Here is a 19867-nt window from a genome sequence, read left to right on the forward strand (position 1 = left end):
TTTTTTTTTTCTTTTTGCAGGTATCAAGTGGGGCAATAGACTTGGCCAAAAATAACATGAAGAATATGTTGATTCTTTGTGCCAAAGAGATTCCAGATGCAACAAATGATCTCCTTGCAGTTCAGAAACAGTCTTTCCACGATGTCACCTTGGAGCTTGTACGGCAGGTGACCTCTTCAAATACCTTGATAAGAGAGCAGGTAAGATTGGAGTGACCTCTTGAAAGACTTTAATAAGTGGGTAGGTAAATTGAGGGCCCATTTCAAATACCTTGTTATGGGGAAAGCTGCAACTTCTTCACATATCTTAGTAAAGAGACAGCTAAGATCAGGCAACCTCTTTTATATTTTGGGTTGAGCACACATGAATGGCTTTTTTAAAAATAATCTAACAGTTGCCAGCATCATGTAAAAAGTACCCATGGGATGAGGTGGTGAAGCATGACCTTCGAACATTGGGCCTCACAGAGGCAATGACAGGTGATCGAGACCTTTGGAGATATGCTAAGATTGAGAAGACCTGGCAACTAAAGTAAGATTGCAGCCACGCATGTCCGGCCCAGTTAAGAGTACCCCCGATACATCATGCGATATATGGTTGAGAAAACCCTTTGAGTCAAGTAAAACCAATATTGTAGCTGTGGCCAGTGCCCTCTAACTGGCTCTTGTGCCAGTGCATGTAAAAAGCACCATCTAAATGCAGTCAATGCTTGGTCTACCTGACAGGTTCCCGTGCCAGTAGAATGTAAAAAGCACCATCCGAACGTGGCCGATGCCAGTACTCCCTGACTGGCCCCAGTGCCAGTGGCATGTAAAAAGCACTATCCGAACATGATCGATGCCAGGCCCGCCTGACTGGCTCCTGTGCCAGTGGCATGTAAAAAGCACTCACTATGCTCTTGGAGTGGTTGGCATTAGGAAGGGCAGCCAACTGTAGAAACATTGCCAGATCAGATTGGAGCCTAGTGCAGCCGTTGGTTCTCCAGACCTCAGTCAAACCATTCAATCCAAGCTAGCATGGAAAACGGATGTTAAAACGATGATGATGAAACCACTATACTCAACTAGATGTGTAATGTTGAGGAATTATATTGAATTATAACAAGATTCAGATGCAGTCTGAAAAGGAGAACTCTGCACTGCTATGGGCATGTGATGCATACAGAGGATGGCAGTTGTGTAGAGAAGTGCCTCACGCATTGGTAATGTATTGTGTCAGTTAAGTGTTGGTTGAAGTCATGATCTAACATGATGTTTGATAATATATTTAACTCAAACTTCTTGGATTGATCTATAATATTCTACTGCTTCCATCAGACTTGATATTGTTTTATCACACTGTGCTATATCTGTCCCTTTTTCATATGATTAATTCCTTAAAAAGTCAAATTAAAATCTCTCATCTTGGAAGATGAAGTTCCAAAGACAATAAAATTATAATTGTTTTAACTATTAACTTCATCTCTTGCAATAAAAGAGTTCTCAATATTTACATCCACACTAAGTTTCAATTGGTTTAATTTCATTTCATCATTAGGTGTCATATTCAGTGAGTCCTTGAATACATACAGCAAAGTTTGCTCTTTAGCAAGCATTTGAGCCAGGTTTGTGATTTGAGGATAACACCATCCTTCCCACTCTATTTTCACATAGAGTGGGAAGGGCAGTACCCATGAGCCTCTGTTTTTCTGAGGTTTCAAGACTGATGGGAAGAAGGCTGGAGTTATCCTCAAATCACAAACCTGGCTCAAATGCTTGCTAAAGAGTGAACTTTGCTGTATGTATCCAAGGACATGGTAGTGGTGTCAAACAAGGTAACACATTGAGTTCACGCAGTACTGGGCAGAATCCAAACTAGGAATGCTTATATCTAATCAAAGAGTAACAATATTCTTATCTACAAGATCACTGATGCATATCCATGTATCAGTATCCTGATGGATAAAATTTAGAGCTTGAATCCAGTCTGGCATTGATGTACACATCCAGGAATAAGACACATGAGAACAACCAGTGATTAGTGGGATTGAAACATAGGGTAGACATAAATATTGTAATAAATTCTATCATTTAATACTTAGAGCAATCGTAATTGTGTTAACGATGTCTAATTGTGTGTGACATTTTATTTTCTTATTGCTAGGCAATGAATGCTTTAGAAGTATTGGCGGAGACAACCGGCAAAACAGTTACCGACATAATGGAGCCGCACAAAGAGGTTATGCAGGATATGATCCCCCCCAAGAAGCATCTTCTGCACCATCAGCCAGCGCATGTTCAGATTGGATTGATGGTCAGTTCAGCGTCTCTCTCTTTTCATGTGTTGTTGACTATGATGAAACTACTAGGTTTATTTCTGCTAATTGATCTGTATTTTCTCTTTCTGTAAGACATTGTGCTTAATCAGCATAGATTATTATTGTTATTATTAATATTAATGTTCCACTGTGGTTCCAGAAAAATGAAGAATATGACAAAAGTTTTTCGAAATATTGGTGGTAGAAAACCATTGACAAGACTGTATAAATGCTGCCTGTTGTCTTGAAGTTGAATGTCTTTTAATCCTATTTTGTAGGAAGGGAGCACGTTCTGTACAACTCTACAGCCGAGACTTTTTACCATAGATCTCTTGAAAATGGAACACAAGGTCTTTTTTGCTGAGGTATGCTTTTGTTTATCATTGCTGTCATCCTTCAGTTTTTCTTCCCTTTGTATTTTTGACCTTTTCCATATATATTTTTCTTCTTTTCCATTACTTCGTTACTCTCTGTTTTCCCATCATTGTGTTTTCTGGTGTTTGTCTTTGAAATGTTCTGCCATTTTAGAGATTTCTCTATTACTAGATATACATCTGTGACCATAGGTGCAGGTGTGACAGTGTGGTTAAGAAGTTTGCTTTCCAAAGTTTGTGCGGCACCTTGAGCAAGTGTCTTTTACCAGAACCTCAGGTTGACTAAAGCCTTGTGAGATGGAAACTGAAGGAAGCCCATCCTCTATATATATATATATATATATATATATATATATATATATACACACACACACACACACACACATCACAGTATCGACCAGATGGGCATAATACTCTTTGCATCATTTTAGCTTTTGAATGGTGCCACCTTGCTGGCTAGGTGAGTAGGCCAACATTCCCTCTGACCAGAAGGATATTTCATTGCAAGGGTGACCCATTTACAGCTGAGAAGACCCTCTAAATAGAGACCTGGTCCAAATACTTTGCAACAGTATGTATTTGGCTAAAAGTACCCGAGGTGCCTGGTGGTGGTCTTGAACTTGATGAAGAATTAATTTATCCACCAAGATTAAGCCTGCCAGGCAAGATTAAGTCTAGTGTTGAAGATTAAGTCTAGTAATCACCCGGTCATTGGGTCCCTTTAACAGAGTCTAATTTGTTGCAGACATTCTGGCAACAGATCCAGTCTGGGAATAACTTGCTGCCCTCCTCTCCAAGCATTAGTCTTGAAGGTTCTGCAAAAAATAGTCACAGATGGTAGCCTGTCTCTTATGGAATGAAACCCTCCCTCTTGCAAAAAAAAAAAAAACCAAAACAAATGAAAATGTTACATCTTTGAGAAAGTTCTAAATATTACAAATATTTACCAATTCCTCTCTTTTTCTCTTTTTCCTTTTTTATCCTTTCTTGTTCATTATCATAAAATAAACCAAATCTGCTTCTTGTATTCTAATTGATTCTCAATTTTTTGTTATTGTCAGCTCTTGAATCTTTCAAATGCTGAAGATTCTGCTCTGATGAAGATGGCCTGTTACAAGAATATCTCCAACTTAGTTCCACTCCGCAAGAGTACTTTACGTAAGTAACATATCTTATGGAATGCTAATCATATGCAAATCATTTCTCACAACTTTTTCTATTGGCCAGTAAAAATAAAATGACTGTGTGATGGTCATATGAACTGACTGAAGCAAAAAGAAACTCAAAATATTCTAAATTATTTATTGAATTAATTTAAACAATAATTTTTCTTTTAGAAATTGTAAGAAGAATTTTCACCCTAAAACAACATAACCTATTTCATTCATTTTTGTTGTCTTATTGTGATTCAGCTAATGATATAGTTGTTGTTTTTAGTCCATGTCAGTCAGAGACATTTCAACAGTGACCATCCTGTATATTTTCCCAAACACAATGTAACTGAAATTACATTATACTCCCATTTTTTCATGACAACAGTGTATGATTTGAGGGTGCCATTTTGCTGTTGTATCTAGCAGGTCAAGCAACCATGTTTTCTCAAGATGCAGCTGTTTTGGTAGTTAGTAGCAGCTGACTACTAAATATGTTCTGTTCCTTTTAATATCTCTGTATTTGTGTGTTTTATAGGAGCCTTAGCTGCGTGCCATTATATCCAACCGAGTCGAGAAAAAATCTTCCACTTGCTTTACAAAGCATTAGACAGCAGCAATACAGAACTGCAACAGGCAGCTCATGAGTGTATGAGAAAGGTATGTATATAGGTGTGTGTAGTGTGTGTGAGTGTATATGGATGTGTATGTATGTATATAAGCATCACATAATGTATCTGTGTGTGTATATGTACATATGTATCAAGCTATGTATCCACTTTTGCATATACTATCATTATACATTATCATCATTATTGTATGCATATGCATATATATATATATATATATATATATATATATTGTGTCATCCCATAAATAATGCGGTTTTTTCAATTGCATGAACTAAAAGTCGGAGGGGGACAGGATAAACTGCCTGAATCAATTTGCTATAATAGCAGGTAGTAATTTTACTTCGTATTTATTCTTAGCGCAAATTTTGATGAGTGCAGTTCGACTTTAACAGTTATTTTTTCAAAGCTATAATGGAAGTGACAAAGGAGCATATTCAGTCTATTTTGCTTTATGAGTTCAATAAAGGCAACAACACAATGGAAAGTGCAAGGAATAATAATGCAGTGTATGGAGATTAGGCAATAAGTGTCAATGGTGGTTCCTGAAATTTTGAACCGGAAACCACAGCCTCGAAGACGAGCCTCATCCTGGAAGATATGTAGAGCTCGATGAGGGCATCCTGCAAACCTTGGTGGAACAAAATCCCATCGTAACAGCAGAGGAACTAGCAGAGAATCTTGGATTTGGTCATTCAACCATTCATCTATGTCTGTGCTAGAAGAATAACGACCATCTTTGGTTTCAAGATGAAAGGCGTTCTTCCATCGAGATAATGCTTGGCAACATGCAGTGAGGATGACATTCCAAAGGCTGGAGCAGTTTCAATGGGAAATTGTGCCTCACCCACCATATTTGTTGGACATTGTCCCACCTGATTATCATTTATTCTGCAGTCTTCAAAATCATTTGGACAGAAAAAATATGAATTCTGTAGTTGAGGTCAAAACAGTACTGAAGAAGTATTTTTTGTCATGGATTAGTGAATTTTGGAAGAGGGGCCTTGCAAATCTGCCACAGAGATGGAAGAGCATTGTAGAAAATGAAGGAGAATATCTATTTTAGATTAAAAAAGAACTTTGTTTATCTTAATTTTAAAAAATAAAAGAAGTATAAAAAAATGCATTATTTATGGGATGACCCAATATATTCCCAAGATTAGCATCATCATTGCTTTATATATATATAATGTATATAGTATATATTGTGTGTACAAATAAATGTATGATTGCTACTGTTGTGTTTAGAGCTCCACATAGATTATCATCCTCCAGTCTCCTACCAGTATTGAGATATGGTTTACTAGTATCGCAAGAAGAATTACTGGTTATGATATACAGAGTAAATGTAGGAGAAGTTATGATACACAAATTTTATATCATTTGTTCCAGTACATTTTGCCATTGAAGTTGTTTGGAACCTCTCCCTAGGGTGTTTTGAATGCTTAACCTCAATGGGTCATCAGGGGAACACTTTATTTCATTAATTTCTGTAACATAATGTTGTAAATTGTTCCCTCATTGACCTATTGTGGTTCAGCATCCTGCTGCACTTCGAGTATTCAATGCAGAGGTTGCAGAGAACTACACCAATGACACGTATGTAGGGAGCAAATGATATAAACTTGTATTTATTATAATTACTCCTACATTTATATGGCTATGAGGTTAGAAGTTTGCTTCCCAGCCACATGGTTCCATGTTCAGTCCTACTGCATGGCACTTTGGGAAAGTATCTTCCACTATAGCTTCGGACCAACCAAAGCTTTTTGAGTGCATTTGATAGGTGGAAACTGAAAGAAGCCTGTCGTGTATGTATATATATAGTCTTTGTGTCTGCATTTGTCATCCCCCACTACTGCTTGATTTTAAATGATGAGTATATGTATATATGATATGTGGAGGCGCAATGACCCAGTGGTTAGGGTAACGGACTCGCGATTGTAGAATTGTGGTTTCGATTCCCAGACCGGGCGTTGTAAGTGTTTATTGAGCGAAAACACCTAAAGCTCCACAAGGCTCCGGCAGGGGCCGGTGGCGATCCCTGCTGTACTCTATCGCCACAACTTTTTCTCACTCTTTCTTCTGTTGGCCTGCTCGCTTAGCCAGCGGGGTGGTGTCATCTGAAGGCTAAAACAATGTGAAACGCATTGTGACCAGCGACGTGTAGCAACATCTGATAGCCTGGTCGGTCACGGTGACGATGATATATTTATATATGATATATATATATATATATACACACACACACACACACATATACATATGTATTGTTTTGTAGCTTTATGTGATGTATGTGTGGTTTATGCCTATGAATGTTGTATGTGTGTGTATTTTACCTCTGCATGTTTGTGTCTTTGTTTTTCTTGTCTGTACTGTGTGTGTTGTACATGTAACTTGAACCTGTTATGAACTAGTTTCTGTTTCTCACCACCAGTTTATCTCTGGCTTCAACATTGATATGGAAATGGTTCACGGCGACATGCGACCCCTTCTCGGCTTGCTCGGTGACTACCGCAACCTCAACTTAAATGTGATACAGCGTCTTACTAGCCTCACCCAACTGTTCCCACACACCTTTAAAGAGAAACTTCTTGAACAATTATTGGTAAGTTGACACACTGTCTCAGTATATCTTCAATCAATCACGTCACGGCACAAAAGCTAGCATTGATTTACTCTGTCTTTCATTGCACCATAGAATATAACAGAGCAGTACTTCAACATGGTTAACTATATCTACAATTACATCATAGAGCAGAAGTTGACATTGGTTCTTGATAACTTCCAGTTATATCACTGAACAAAATCTGACACTAACCCACTTCATGTATGTTTTTTTTCTTTTTTGATAATTCCAACATTTCTTTTTAGACACATCTGAAGAAATTCATGGAAGTGGCGATCTCAAACCAAAAAAGTGGTCAACAACGAAATAATGGTCAAGTCTTGTCTCAGGTAAGATTTAAAAGTCAATTTTTGTTGCTCAGTCCTGATCAGTGAGCACTGTCCTTCCCTTTCTTAAATAGATAGTAGTGTGTGATTTCATTACTTTTTCTAGTGGACCAAGCAGTCACATATGAAGCACCCTTATTGCCTAGTTGTAGTAGTAGTAGTTGTTGCATAAGTCTGCTTGATCAGGTCCACCTTGATTGACCATACTTATGGTTAAGACATTCCAGTTATGACCATGCCATCTTTTGTCATAAATCAGTCATTTTCATTGCAGGAATTGAAAATTTGTGCTGCCATTATCAACATCTTCCACTTAGTGCCAACTGCAACCCAGAAGATTATTGAACCCCTAACGAGACTAATTTTCCAAACAGAAAAGGCCCTATTTATGGAGGTAAGTACACTATTACTTTCTCGTTTGAATATCAGCTGTGGTTTTAGTGCTACCTTTTTTTTTTTTTAACATTTTTGCATTCTCTTTGGGCTGAAGAAATAGAAGTGAAGTTGCAACAATAATAGAATGGTGGGTGAAATGTCTTGTAGCAGTTGTGGAAAATCTTCTTAATGAGCTTAAGCATAGCTAGTAACCACAATGTTTTGGAGTTGGTCTTGCTAGGTGATTCCTTAGGCAGATGTCATTGCAATAGCCTCAGATGATTGCTAATATCTTGTAAGTCAGATTTGGTTAATGGATTCAGAGTTTCGTCCTCCATCTCCTCATTGCATCTGTCTTGGAGTCTCACTTCCGACTAAGCTATGCAAAGCATAACGTATGTTGCTGAATGCCCTGCTGTCTATTATATCTATATATTGTGGAGGAATTATCAAATAAAATCTATCTGTTTTTCACAGGCTGGCAGTCCATTTAGAGAACCCCTCTTGAAGTTCCTACTTCGTTTCCCAGGACCAACTGTAGAATTGTTCCTCAATGACAACACAATTATTGACCAACAATGGACGAGATATTTAGAGGTAAGTTTCTCTTCCATTTCCTTTCCTGTTCCACATATTTCCATTTTTATAGCCATCATTTTTCCTCCGCTTGTATCAAACTGTTGTTTGGTTAGAGGTGAGGGTCACACCTTTTCATGTTAGTTGGTCTTATTTATTTGTTTTTGAATCATTTATCTTTTACAGTTTATTGTGAAACATAAAGATGCTCAAGTGATCCGAGATGTAATCATGGCCAACCCAATGAGACTCGTCAACATGGCTCTCAAGAACATTCAGGTATCTTATTCCATTACAAAGTCCTTTATTTGAACCCTCCCCAGCCCCGCACACAACCTACTAATGTTGATGTCAAAATCTAATGAACAGTGGATTAGGGACTATTGAAATTATTATATTACACTAACTATTTGTATCGAACTTTAATACATTTGTTGAGCCTGATGGGTTGTTTGGCTAAATTCAGCCTCAGATGACAATTTGGTTATTCTTGTTAACCCTTTCAAGACCAAATTTCTATTGAAATATTGCCTGTATGTTTTAATTAATTTTGAGAGATTTGATAAAATTAAAAATTTCCTTTTTTGTTGGTGTTTTAAGGAAAACTGAATAATAATAAAAATAAAAAAATTAAGATGGAGTACTTGTCCAGCAAGTGACTTGATTTGAAACTGTGTGCTGAAACTGAAGCAACTACATGGTGGTAGAGTCATTTAATAACATACTTAGATATGTCATGAGCCCCAAGATTGATAAGGCTGGAGATTAACCCAGTTTCCATAGCATATGACTGGGATTACAATACTGAACAGGACATCAGGTCATCACAGGATTAATTTCCTACTTATTGCTGGAATTCATTTACAGCTGGATGGACCAAAGCAATGTAAAGTGAAGTGTTTTACTCAATACAATTTGCTGCCTCATCCAAGAACTGAAACCATAATCTCACCGTTGTGAGTGCAACACTCTAACCACTATGTCATTCACAGAGCTGTTAAATTCACTTTAAATTTATTACATAATGTGTCAAAATTTTCATTGCACTACTGTAACCTGGTCACTGACATGGATGAATGTGGACATTGTTAAAGGCGCCATATGCCCAGGTGATGGTGTTAAACTGGGCAATGAATTAAACCTACCACCTAAGTAGACCTGGACAGGATTTGAATTTAGAGTGCAAAGAGACAGAACAAATGCCACAAGACATCCAATCCAATGTTCTTACAGTTCCATCACTCCACCACCCTGGGTATATCCACTCAAAATTCAGTTATCATTAACTGTGGAAAGCAATTATATTCCATGGCTTTGAAAAAAAAACCTCTTCTTATGCTGCAAGAAATGGAGACACCTCCTGTGACACTTTTTATGTTTTTCAGATTTTCAAAATATTTTCACATCATCGAACATCTTTTTATAGTATTTTCAGTGGTGGATATGAAAACTATATTTACAGGAGATGCCAAAAAAGTTTTTCAGATGCAGAAAATATCATTTCTATTTTTTGAGGGATAATTACCATCATTAAGGGGAATGTCCATGCAATTTAATTATGCTGTCAAAAGGTTAAATACAAACAATTTAAAACATTTTCTATCATGGAACTAGAAGTGGATTCATGTGATTTGGTATTGAAAGGGTTTACCAAGAAATGACAGTCTCGAAACACTGTAACACTATATATGGTTTCTTGAATATAGTAATCCCTCGACTATCATCCCAAGGCCCCTCCCCCCATGATAGGTGAAAATCCACGAAGTAGAAACAATGTTGTACCATATATATTTTTATAATTTGTATATATTTATTTTATTATAAATGCAAAAGAACACCATGGAGGAATCATAAGCTTAAATAATAAACCGTGATAGATGAACCATGATATGGCAAGGGATTACTGTATTGTAAAAGCAATGATTTTTCTTGTTGCTGCTGGTTTTGCAGATTTTTTCTGAGTTCATTCTATATATTTGATATAAGAACAAGTTGGTCCATAGATTTAATAGATATAAATTGATCTGTATATTTGGATCACACCTGCTTTTGCAATCATTAGTGAAAATATTTTTTCAGATTATACATGTGTTTATAGCCTAATGCAGAATGCATTGGTCCTTAAACTTTAAAATATCAAATCCCCACCACTACTAAAATATTAGTGAAATGTTTTGTCTCTCCTGCCTTAATGAGGAGACAAAATATTATAGTTGTTTGCATTGCTTTGATTCTTTTTTTCTTTTTTTTTTTACAGAATGCACAAGATACACAACATGCACAAGATATCAAAGCAGAAATGCAATTCCAGGCAATAAGGTTGATTAGTCTTTTAGTAGAAATGAATGAAACATGGTTGTCAGACCAAGTCTTAGCTGTAAGTATTTATTTCTCATTTCTGTACTAGGTTTACATTTGTTTTTAGCAAAAGCCACTGTTGTTTGTCATCTTGTTTTGGCTTTGGATGTTGTCCTCATCTCATTTCAGCACCAACTATCACAATTATTTCATCTCATAATCTTCATCATTATATTTTAACAATAACTGTTGCCCTCCTCCTCTCCTTCATCATCATTTCATCCTCACTGTCCTTTCTTTCTCCCTTCTCTTCCACTCTTTTACCTCTTTCTCCTCAAAAGCCTTTACTGTTTCTTATTTCACCAGTAATTATTGTCTTTCATTTTCAAAATGCTTTAATCACCTTATAAACACCATTAAGTATTCATCAATCAATTGACATTTCCAATCAATACTATCTATGGACTCTACACTTTAACATCTCTACAATTTTTCATTGAGTAACTGTATAAATGTGGTATGATGCGGCTATGTAATGGTGAATATGGTGTGGAGATAAAACTAGATTTGGATGCCTTATCAATTTGTTAATTAGTGTCTTGCAATCTTGTTAAGTTGAAATTTTGTAAGGGTTGACTTAGCCCTTTATTGCCTCCAGACCTCATTTTGGAGCTGCAGGTTTGGCATTCTGGTTAAGGATTTCATTTCACAACCATGTGGTTTTTCAGTCCCACTGCATGGTGTACCTTGGGCAAGTATTTTCTGATTTGGTACTGGTTCATCCAGTCCCATGTGAGTGAATTGGCAGGTAGATACTATATTAAGCTCATTGTGTATGTGTGTGTAAATATACATGAAAGTCAATACTTTGCTTGTTGTCATTATGAGAAAAGCAGTGTTGATGTTGTCATTATGACTGGCTGCTCTGTGCTTTCAAAAACCCAAGTACCCAAAGAACAAGTTAGGGTCAGCAACAAGAAATGTATTTACCTTAAAGTCTTGTTTCAAAATCAATTCCCATCCAAGCCATGCTAGCATGGAAAATTAGACATTAACCCTTTAGTATTCAGATTATTCCGTTAAATGTAATTCTTATTTATTCACATTGTTGTTGTTTGTTCCTTCTTGAACCACACCTGGTTCTTAAGGGCCAGTTTCCTGGTTTCATTGGCATATGGCTTCCCCATTGGATGGGATGCCAGTCCATCACAGGTGAGCAGCAGATGCAGGGGGAAAGAGTGAGAGAAAGTTGTGGCAAAAGAGTCAGCAGAAGTTCGCTGTTACCTTCTGCTGGAGCCGCATGGAACTTAGGTGTTTCACTCATAAACACACACATTGTCTGGTCTGAAATTTGAACCAGCAATCTCTCGACTCTAACTACTAGGCCATGTGCCTCCACTTTATTCACATTGCTTTGAATTAATTGTGCATTACTCCTTAGCTTCAAGATTCTTATGATGGGGTGGTTTAGTTTTAGAATGACATTGTCGGGTAGGTGTGAGAGGCCAGATCTGGCCACTTTGAACATAAAGCAGGTAGAATATTTTAGTTGGATCTCTCTCCCTGGTACTCCGTCGGTTATGATGATGAGGGTTCCAGTTGATCCAATCAATGGAACAGCCTGCTTGTAAAATTAAGTAGCTGAGCACTCCACAGACACGTGTACCTTTAATGTAGTCTTCAGGGAGATTCAGCATGACACAGTCAAACCTGGCCCTTTGAAATACAGGTACTACTCAACTTTGCCAGCTGAGTGGACTGGAGCAATGTGAAATGAAGTGACTTGCTCAAGGACACAATTCTTCGCCAGGAATTGAACTTACAACCTTACAATTGTGAGCCAAGTACCCAACCACTAAACCAATGTACTTTCACTTTGGTTGGATATGGTCAGTTTGAATGCTGAAGGGTTAAACAGTTGAATAAATAATTCTGGAGTCTGCTCTTTCCTGATCATGTGTCTAGTCAAAAAATGTCAGCTGTTAGACCACTACGACCTTGTAGGGTAAGACTGGGTTACCTCATCATGACATAATAGTACAGTGGTAATTGTGTTAATAGAAGTGGTGGTAATATCAGGAGGAGTAGTGTCAGTAGTTCAACATGTTAACTTTACTCCCATTGTGGTTGCTACTGTGAAGCATTTGCATTCATTGACCCAAAGTATCTAACTTGATTTTCGTGTGTATGTGTTTCTGTACTCGTTATGTTTATCTGAATTTTGTGTGTATGAGGGTTTTTATTCTTTGTCTGAAACTGGTGTGAGAAAGGGACTTAGAATTACAAAATTAAAAAAACATCACATCCTCAGATCAAAGATTTAGACTGAATGTTTGCAACAGACTAAACTTCACTAGAGGTATCTAGGGGCCAGCTCATGGTGATGTTAAATCAGACAACAAAGAGTACCACCTTTTAGTTATCTGGACCCTACAATCTCATAACTACACTGATATTTTCTGTTAAGTTTACATGTGTATCCAAAATGTTTAATCCACTCCTATTATTCTTTCTTTAAAAGGTGGCCAAGTTAAGAATGATTTGGACATCAGATAGTTTTCAGGAAAAACATAAAAAAATTGTAAGTATTTCAAAACTTCCATTTCTCTTTTATTTCTGAGATTGCTGTTTAGTATTCCACTGAGTATTCCTTAAATACATGGATAACATTCCCTTATCAGGTTTTCTGATTGTTCTAATTCTTGTTATTCTCTGTCGATTGAGAAAGACACCACCACCACCACCACTCACTCACCTGCAGCCTATAGCCTGTATTCCACAAACTTGACAATTATCAAAATGTACAAAACTTCAATAATCATTTACTCAGTAAAATGAAAAACAAATAAAATAATTCAATTTTTTCAAAATCATAGAAATCCATAATACTGAATTTTTTTCAGTTTTACAGTGTTAAATGGTTGAGGGATAACTCATCCCCTGGATAGCAGATAGCTCTTTCTGTAGTAGGAATGCAACTTGTACAACAAGCCATTGAAATACTCATCGGTTCTAGCTTACTGTGTCTGCTAATTATGCAACACCAAAGTGTCAATTTTTCAGAAGAAGTTGTTGAAATGGTTGTTTGACTAGTTAGAAATAACAGCCAAATCTCTCTCAAATCACATCCTACTGTATTATAAGAAAAGGGTGTCCAACTCATGCCAGCATGGAAAAAAGGATGTTAAATGATGACAATAGTCCACTTCCCAGCTTACTTTAAAGAGGTTCCATAAGATTGAAACAACTTCTTCCTCCAAATTGAGATAGTACTTTGTTTGTTGTTGCTTAGCCTCTTGTAACTGATTGAGTAGGTCTTATGATCAAAGACATTCCAGTCTTGACCACCTCATCTTTTTAAGGGTACCTAGGACCACAGTGATATGAGAGTGATTTAGCTATTGTTTCATGCAGATTGAGCGACCATGTAGAGGATCTTCTGCTGGTTCATGGCAATACTGATGGCTGTTGCAGTGCTGAGTCAAACTCTTTAAAATGGTTGGCGTTAAGGGCATCCAGCCATAGAAACTGTGCCAAAACAGTTATGGATCTTGATACTGTCCACTGGCTTGTCAGATCCTATTGAACCATTGGACTCATGCCAACTTGGAAGCTGGACGTTAAATAATAAATTTAGAAACAGGCTCTTGTAGATTCATTTACTCCTATGTATAACACTACATAAGAAATTTTTCATTGAAGCTTCCCGAGTTAAGAATATTCATCAACATACATACCAATATTTATCACTTTTTTATAAAATAAACATTTTATTTCATAAGTAATTTACATAAGAATTTTGTTTTATAAATTATTTTATGTAATCATTTTATTTAATAGATATATTATAACATTAGCAGTTTTGTGTAATAGATACTTTATAACCGGATTTTTAAAAAGTGATTTTTAAATGTTGTTGGTTTCAGTTTGTATAATAGTTGTGTTTGTTTCCAGGACAATTTGGACTACATTCACTGGCAAGAACCAGCTCTCTTAGTTCGATGTCTTCTAACATATTTCAAGTAAGTAATCTGCTTCAGTCATGTATAACATTTTTTTTCTCCAGTGTTGGTACAGGTTGGATTAGTCTGCAGTACAATGTCTCCTTGTGAATTTTTATGCTGTCAGAATCACCATCCATGTGTCTGTCACATGTTGTGTCCATGGTTCTGTCATATTACATCCATGAGTCATTGATAATTTTCGTGACTGATGGGTGGAAAAAAGCCTGCTCCTAAATACTTACAGCAGTTCAAACTCTGCTAAAGTGCTCCAAATACCAGATAGTGGTGATAAACCAGTGGACAGATTAATTCTATCACTCAAGAACAGGAACAGTTTCTTGAACAGATTAATTTCCATACAGTTTTGCTGGGAGTGAATTTCACTCCTAAGTCCTTGGCTATTCAAGGCTAAGGTAGTAAATACTTGCCCAGCATGCTGTTAAGTGTAATGGAACCTGAAATCACATAGTTATGAAACAAGCATCTTAACCACACAGCCATTCATTTTTGAGTCGATTATATAATGACGCTTCTTTTAAAATATTGGTGTCATTGGCATGTAAAAAGCACCCACTACACTCTCTGATTGGTTGGCATTAGGAAAGGCAACCAACCGTAGAAACCATGCCAAACCAGACTGAGTGCACTCCTCCAGCTTGTCAGTTTCAGTCAAACTGTCCAACCCATGCCAGCATGGAAAGCAGACGCTAAATGATGATAATGTTGAGTTGTTATTTATTCTACTTGTTCATGTTGGATATGGGATGTTTTGGCACTGACTTATTGACATCAGATGTTTTAATGATTTTTCTCATTCTATCCCTTCCTTCCCACTTTCTGCTTATGTATGTGAACTTTATTCTCTTTATGTGTGTGAGGAGGTTGGGAAAGTGTTCATGTCATTTGTGTTCAGTTAGTAAATTGTAATGTCTCTCTCCTTCATTCTCTCTCCTCACCTCTTCTCTCCCTTCTTTCTCCTCTCTTCGCCTCTCACTTCTCTTTCTCTTCCTCTCATGTTTGTGAGCATATTTCTCTATGTGTAGAGAGAAAGTGTTTATGTCAATCATATTCAGTTAATAAACTGTTGTCTCTCCCTGTTTGTCATCATCATCGTCATCATGTGAGCATATTTCTATGTACATGAAGAGAGGGAAAGTATTTATATCAGTTGTGTTCAATTAATAAATTGTAATATCTTTCTCTCTCTCTCATTGTCTCTATATATTTCTACATACTTGTGTGTGTGTGTGATAGTCTCCAGTGCCATATACTGAATGTCCAGTCAGCCATACCAAATTGTCAGCATCCAAACACCTGTGTCCAATCATTTCATTCTGTCAATGCTTATATTTCAGACATCACACCAAGGAAATTGACCTCCTCTTCCAGATATTAAGATGCTTCATCAACCGGTACATTCCACAGTTTCAGTTTGTAAAGGACTTTCTAGATGATGTTGTTGCTGCGGTTAGTAAATTTTTTAATGAAATTTCTCCTCACATCATTAGATAAAGGTAGGGCCTTGTGTCTCTTCAAAACAAATCCAATGTGAAAGCACACCAAGAAGGATCTATGAATTAGTTGTGTGATACAACATGGTAGAGAGTTCTTTATTTCAGTCATTAAACAAGATGTGGCACCATCTTGAAAGGTTTTAATCAAACAGGTCAACCCCAGTGATTTTAAGCTATTTTTAAGCCTGATCTCTTTTGCCTCACACACTGGTTGTCAAGCAGTTGGGGTAGGGGAAGAAATACAGGCACAAAGAGATACACATACATATGTATATGTTGGATAGAGTGTCAGGCTCACAATCATGAGGTAGTGAGTTCGATTCCTGGACCGGGCGTGTGTTGTGTTCTTGAGTAAGACACTTTATTTCCACATTACTCCAGTCCACTCAGCAGTAGAAATGAGTTGCGACGTCACTGGTGCCAAGCTGTATTGGTCTTTGCCTTTCCCTTGGATAACATCGGTGGCATGGAGAGGGGAGGCTGGTATGCATGGGTGACTGCTGGTCTTCTATATACAACTTTGCCCGGACTTGTGCCTTGGAGGGAAACTTTTTAGGTGCTATCCCACGATCATACATGATCGGAGGTTGTATGCGCATACGCATATGTGTATGTATGTATGTGTATATATATATATATATATTGAAAAGTTAATCAAGAAGCAGATAAAGCTATACTAGCCTGGAAATATTGGGTTAAAAACCCCTTTTGGACAGAACAAGCTGAAGGCTGCCTGTCCCAAGGACAGCTTCCAAGATACACCATTCCAAAAGTTATTTAATATCCTTGAAGTTTCTAGATTTTTATGATGTTACCAATGTACTCTAGGCTTCCACACAGTTTCTGTCTGCTAGATTCACTCACAAGATTAGCGTAAAATGTGGTTGTCTAAGGTGCCATGGAGTGGGATTGAACCTGAAAGCACATAGCCATGCTTTAATCACCTTATAATTCAGATTCTTGGCTTTTTATTTAAAAAGAAATTTGTTTATTTGTTTTATTTTAAAAAATTGTTTCTGTCTTATAATATTCACAGACATATCCTGTAGAATGGAAGCGAGATGCTTTTTTTAAGTTTGTCGATGTCTTCCATTTGAAGAACTGCCCCCAAGAATTGAAAGCCAAGGTTTGTTCTCATCCTGTTTTTTCTTTTTAAGTATATATGTAGGACAATGTGTGTGTTAGTTTATCTATCTCTAAGAACCTCACTGCTACACACACACACGCATGCACACACCATATTTTCCTATCTTTGCTGTCTTTAACCATTACACCACCACCTCCATGACCACACCACCAGCTCCTTAAATGTACCAAACTGTTTCATGTATGTCTTGTTCTCATCACTTAACCCATTAGCATTTAAACTGGCTTTATCTTGCCTAAATTTTCTACCTGTTTTCTGTTCAGACAGGCCTGATCTGGCCTCTCGCACATACCTTTCAATGTCATTCTAAGGATAAACAATCACATCATTGAAATCTTGAAGCTATGAGATAATGCATGGTTAATTAAAAACAATGTGAATAAATAAGCATTAGATTTGACAGGGTAATCTGAATGCTAAAGAGTTGAACATTTAACAAGATGGTGAGTCAGAAATGATGGGTGTAGGTAAGTACTTAGGCATGTATATCTGTATGTGTCTAGGAATGTGTGTCTGGAGTGTATGTGGGCATGTGTCCAGATATGTATGTGTGGGTATATATCTGAGTATGTATGTGTGAATATGTTGGTGTATATCTAGGTGTATATGTGTGAGTGCATATGGGTGTATGTCTAGGAATATGTGCATTTGTGTGTTATTGTGTGTGTGTGGGGGTATGTCTAAGTATGTTTGTGTCTTGGTGCTTGTTGGTATCAATATACATGTGTATGTGTGTATCTGTAAGCATAATTCTATGTGTACTTGTGTCTATGGATATGCATGTGTCACTGTAAGCATACTTCTAGATATGTATACAAGGGCAAATGGTTAGGATATTTGCTGCACAATCATGATGTTGAGTTTGATTTCACTGTGGCATCTCAGTCTACTCTCGTTTACTATAAAGCTTCAAGTTCCCCAGTAAATATTGATGATGATGATGGTGATGATGCAGTATCCAGGCAAAGAAACACACACACACACACACACACACACACGCGTGCAACTGGCTTGTTTCAGTTTCTGTCTATCAAATCCATTCATAATGCTTTGGTCAGTCTGGAGCTAGAATAGAAGACATGTGCCCCAGGTGCTACACAGTGAGGCTGAACCTGTGATCCATGTGATTGAGAAGGAAACCTATTTAACACAAAGCTGTGCCATGAAGGGCATCCAGCCATTGAAAATCTCCTTCACCAAATTCCGTCTGACCCATACAAGCATGCGACAGTGGTCATTCAAATGGTGATGATGTGGCTGAGTATTCCACAGACATGTGTGCCCTTAATGTTATTCTGAGGGTGAATCAGCACAATGCATCAAGTAACCAATACATCAAGTAACAAGCATCTAACAGACTCCCATAGTGTTTATCCATCCAGTTTCATTCAGTTGATTAAATTACTGAATATCATTGGCAAAACTGACAAAGGTCCATTTACCTATTTACTTTGTGTGGGTGTGTTTAAATAAATGTACACATGCCTACATATGTGTCAGTATTGAAGAACAAATGTTCACATGTCTGTGTGTCATTGCTCAGCCACTGATAGTCTCCCTACATATATTAATTCCTTACACTCTGTATAATAATATGTGCATCTTATCTATTTCCAGATCCTGCAGTACATTATCATTCCCTGTTTCCAACACGCCTTCGAACACGGTGAAGATGAGGCCCTGATAGGGGGACCTCCCAGCCCGGATCAAGATAACTCTGATAATGTTATCAGTGTTTTCATTAACCGTGTCATTGATCCAGAGAATCCATTTGGCACCTCCGATGCTGTCAGAATCCTTCTGCTCCAGTTTTCCTCACTACTTGTTGAACAAGCTTCTCCACACATCCATGATGCTGCTAATAAGTAAGTACACACTCTTTATACCCCTCCCCATCTCTCTCTGTCACTCCCTTGTATGTATATGTGTGTTTCTGTGTATATGAGAAGATCTGCGCTCTACAGTAGAAGTAAGGCTGATCCCCTTGGTGAAGAGAATCAAACTGCAAGAGTTGTGTTCCAGTGCCATGTAAAAAGCACTCTTGTCGGTGTCACATAATATCACCCAAACTCATATCACCTAAAACTATGGTGCCTCTTAAAAAGTGCTGGTGCAACATAAAGAACACCCAGTACACTCTGTAAAGTTGTTGGCATTAGGAAGGGCATCCAGTCATAGAAACCCTGCCAAATTAGACTGGAGTCTAATACAGCTCTCCAGCTTGCCAGCTCTAGTTAAACCATCCAAACCATGCCAGCATGAATAACGGATGTTAAATAATGTTGATGATATATATCATTTCGTTTATCTGGAACTATGCTGTCCTATACCTCCTTTGTTTTTTAAAATAGTAGCATGTCATTTAAAAGCAATTTAAATGCTAGTTCTAGAAGATTGAGTGATCGAGTGGAGGCTCTCTGATTGGCTTGTAATAATAGTTGATAGTAACATTAGTTTCTACTATAGGTACAAAGCCTGGAGTTTTTGGGGACAAGGCTAGTTGATTACATCAACTAAAGTATTGGTGCAATATAAAAAAGCGCCTAGT

The 19867-nt window shown here is 37.3% G+C and overlaps 1 protein-coding gene across 1 annotated transcript in view; it reads left to right on the forward strand.

Moving 5' to 3' along the window:
- LOC115216407 (transformation/transcription domain-associated protein-like) overlaps positions 1 to 19867 on the forward strand; it is a 129253-nt gene that overhangs the window by 51631 nt on the left and 57755 nt on the right. Inside the window, exons 32-47 of the mRNA XM_029785717.2 lie at positions 21 to 200; positions 2143 to 2292; positions 2575 to 2661; positions 3732 to 3828; positions 4360 to 4481; positions 6888 to 7058; positions 7325 to 7408; positions 7680 to 7799; positions 8258 to 8377; positions 8543 to 8635; positions 10614 to 10733; positions 13176 to 13235; positions 14609 to 14676; positions 16014 to 16125; positions 17209 to 17298; positions 18937 to 19184. Coding sequence (XP_029641577.1) covers positions 21 to 200; positions 2143 to 2292; positions 2575 to 2661; positions 3732 to 3828; positions 4360 to 4481; positions 6888 to 7058; positions 7325 to 7408; positions 7680 to 7799; positions 8258 to 8377; positions 8543 to 8635; positions 10614 to 10733; positions 13176 to 13235; positions 14609 to 14676; positions 16014 to 16125; positions 17209 to 17298; positions 18937 to 19184 — 1922 coding nt within the window. The remainder of the gene's footprint in view (positions 1 to 20; positions 201 to 2142; positions 2293 to 2574; positions 2662 to 3731; positions 3829 to 4359; positions 4482 to 6887; positions 7059 to 7324; positions 7409 to 7679; positions 7800 to 8257; positions 8378 to 8542; positions 8636 to 10613; positions 10734 to 13175; positions 13236 to 14608; positions 14677 to 16013; positions 16126 to 17208; positions 17299 to 18936; positions 19185 to 19867) is intronic.

Source organism: Octopus sinensis, linkage group LG10 (genome assembly GCF_006345805.1).
Source record: "Octopus sinensis linkage group LG10, ASM634580v1, whole genome shotgun sequence".
Lineage (NCBI taxonomy): Eukaryota > Metazoa > Mollusca > Cephalopoda > Octopoda > Octopodidae > Octopus > Octopus sinensis.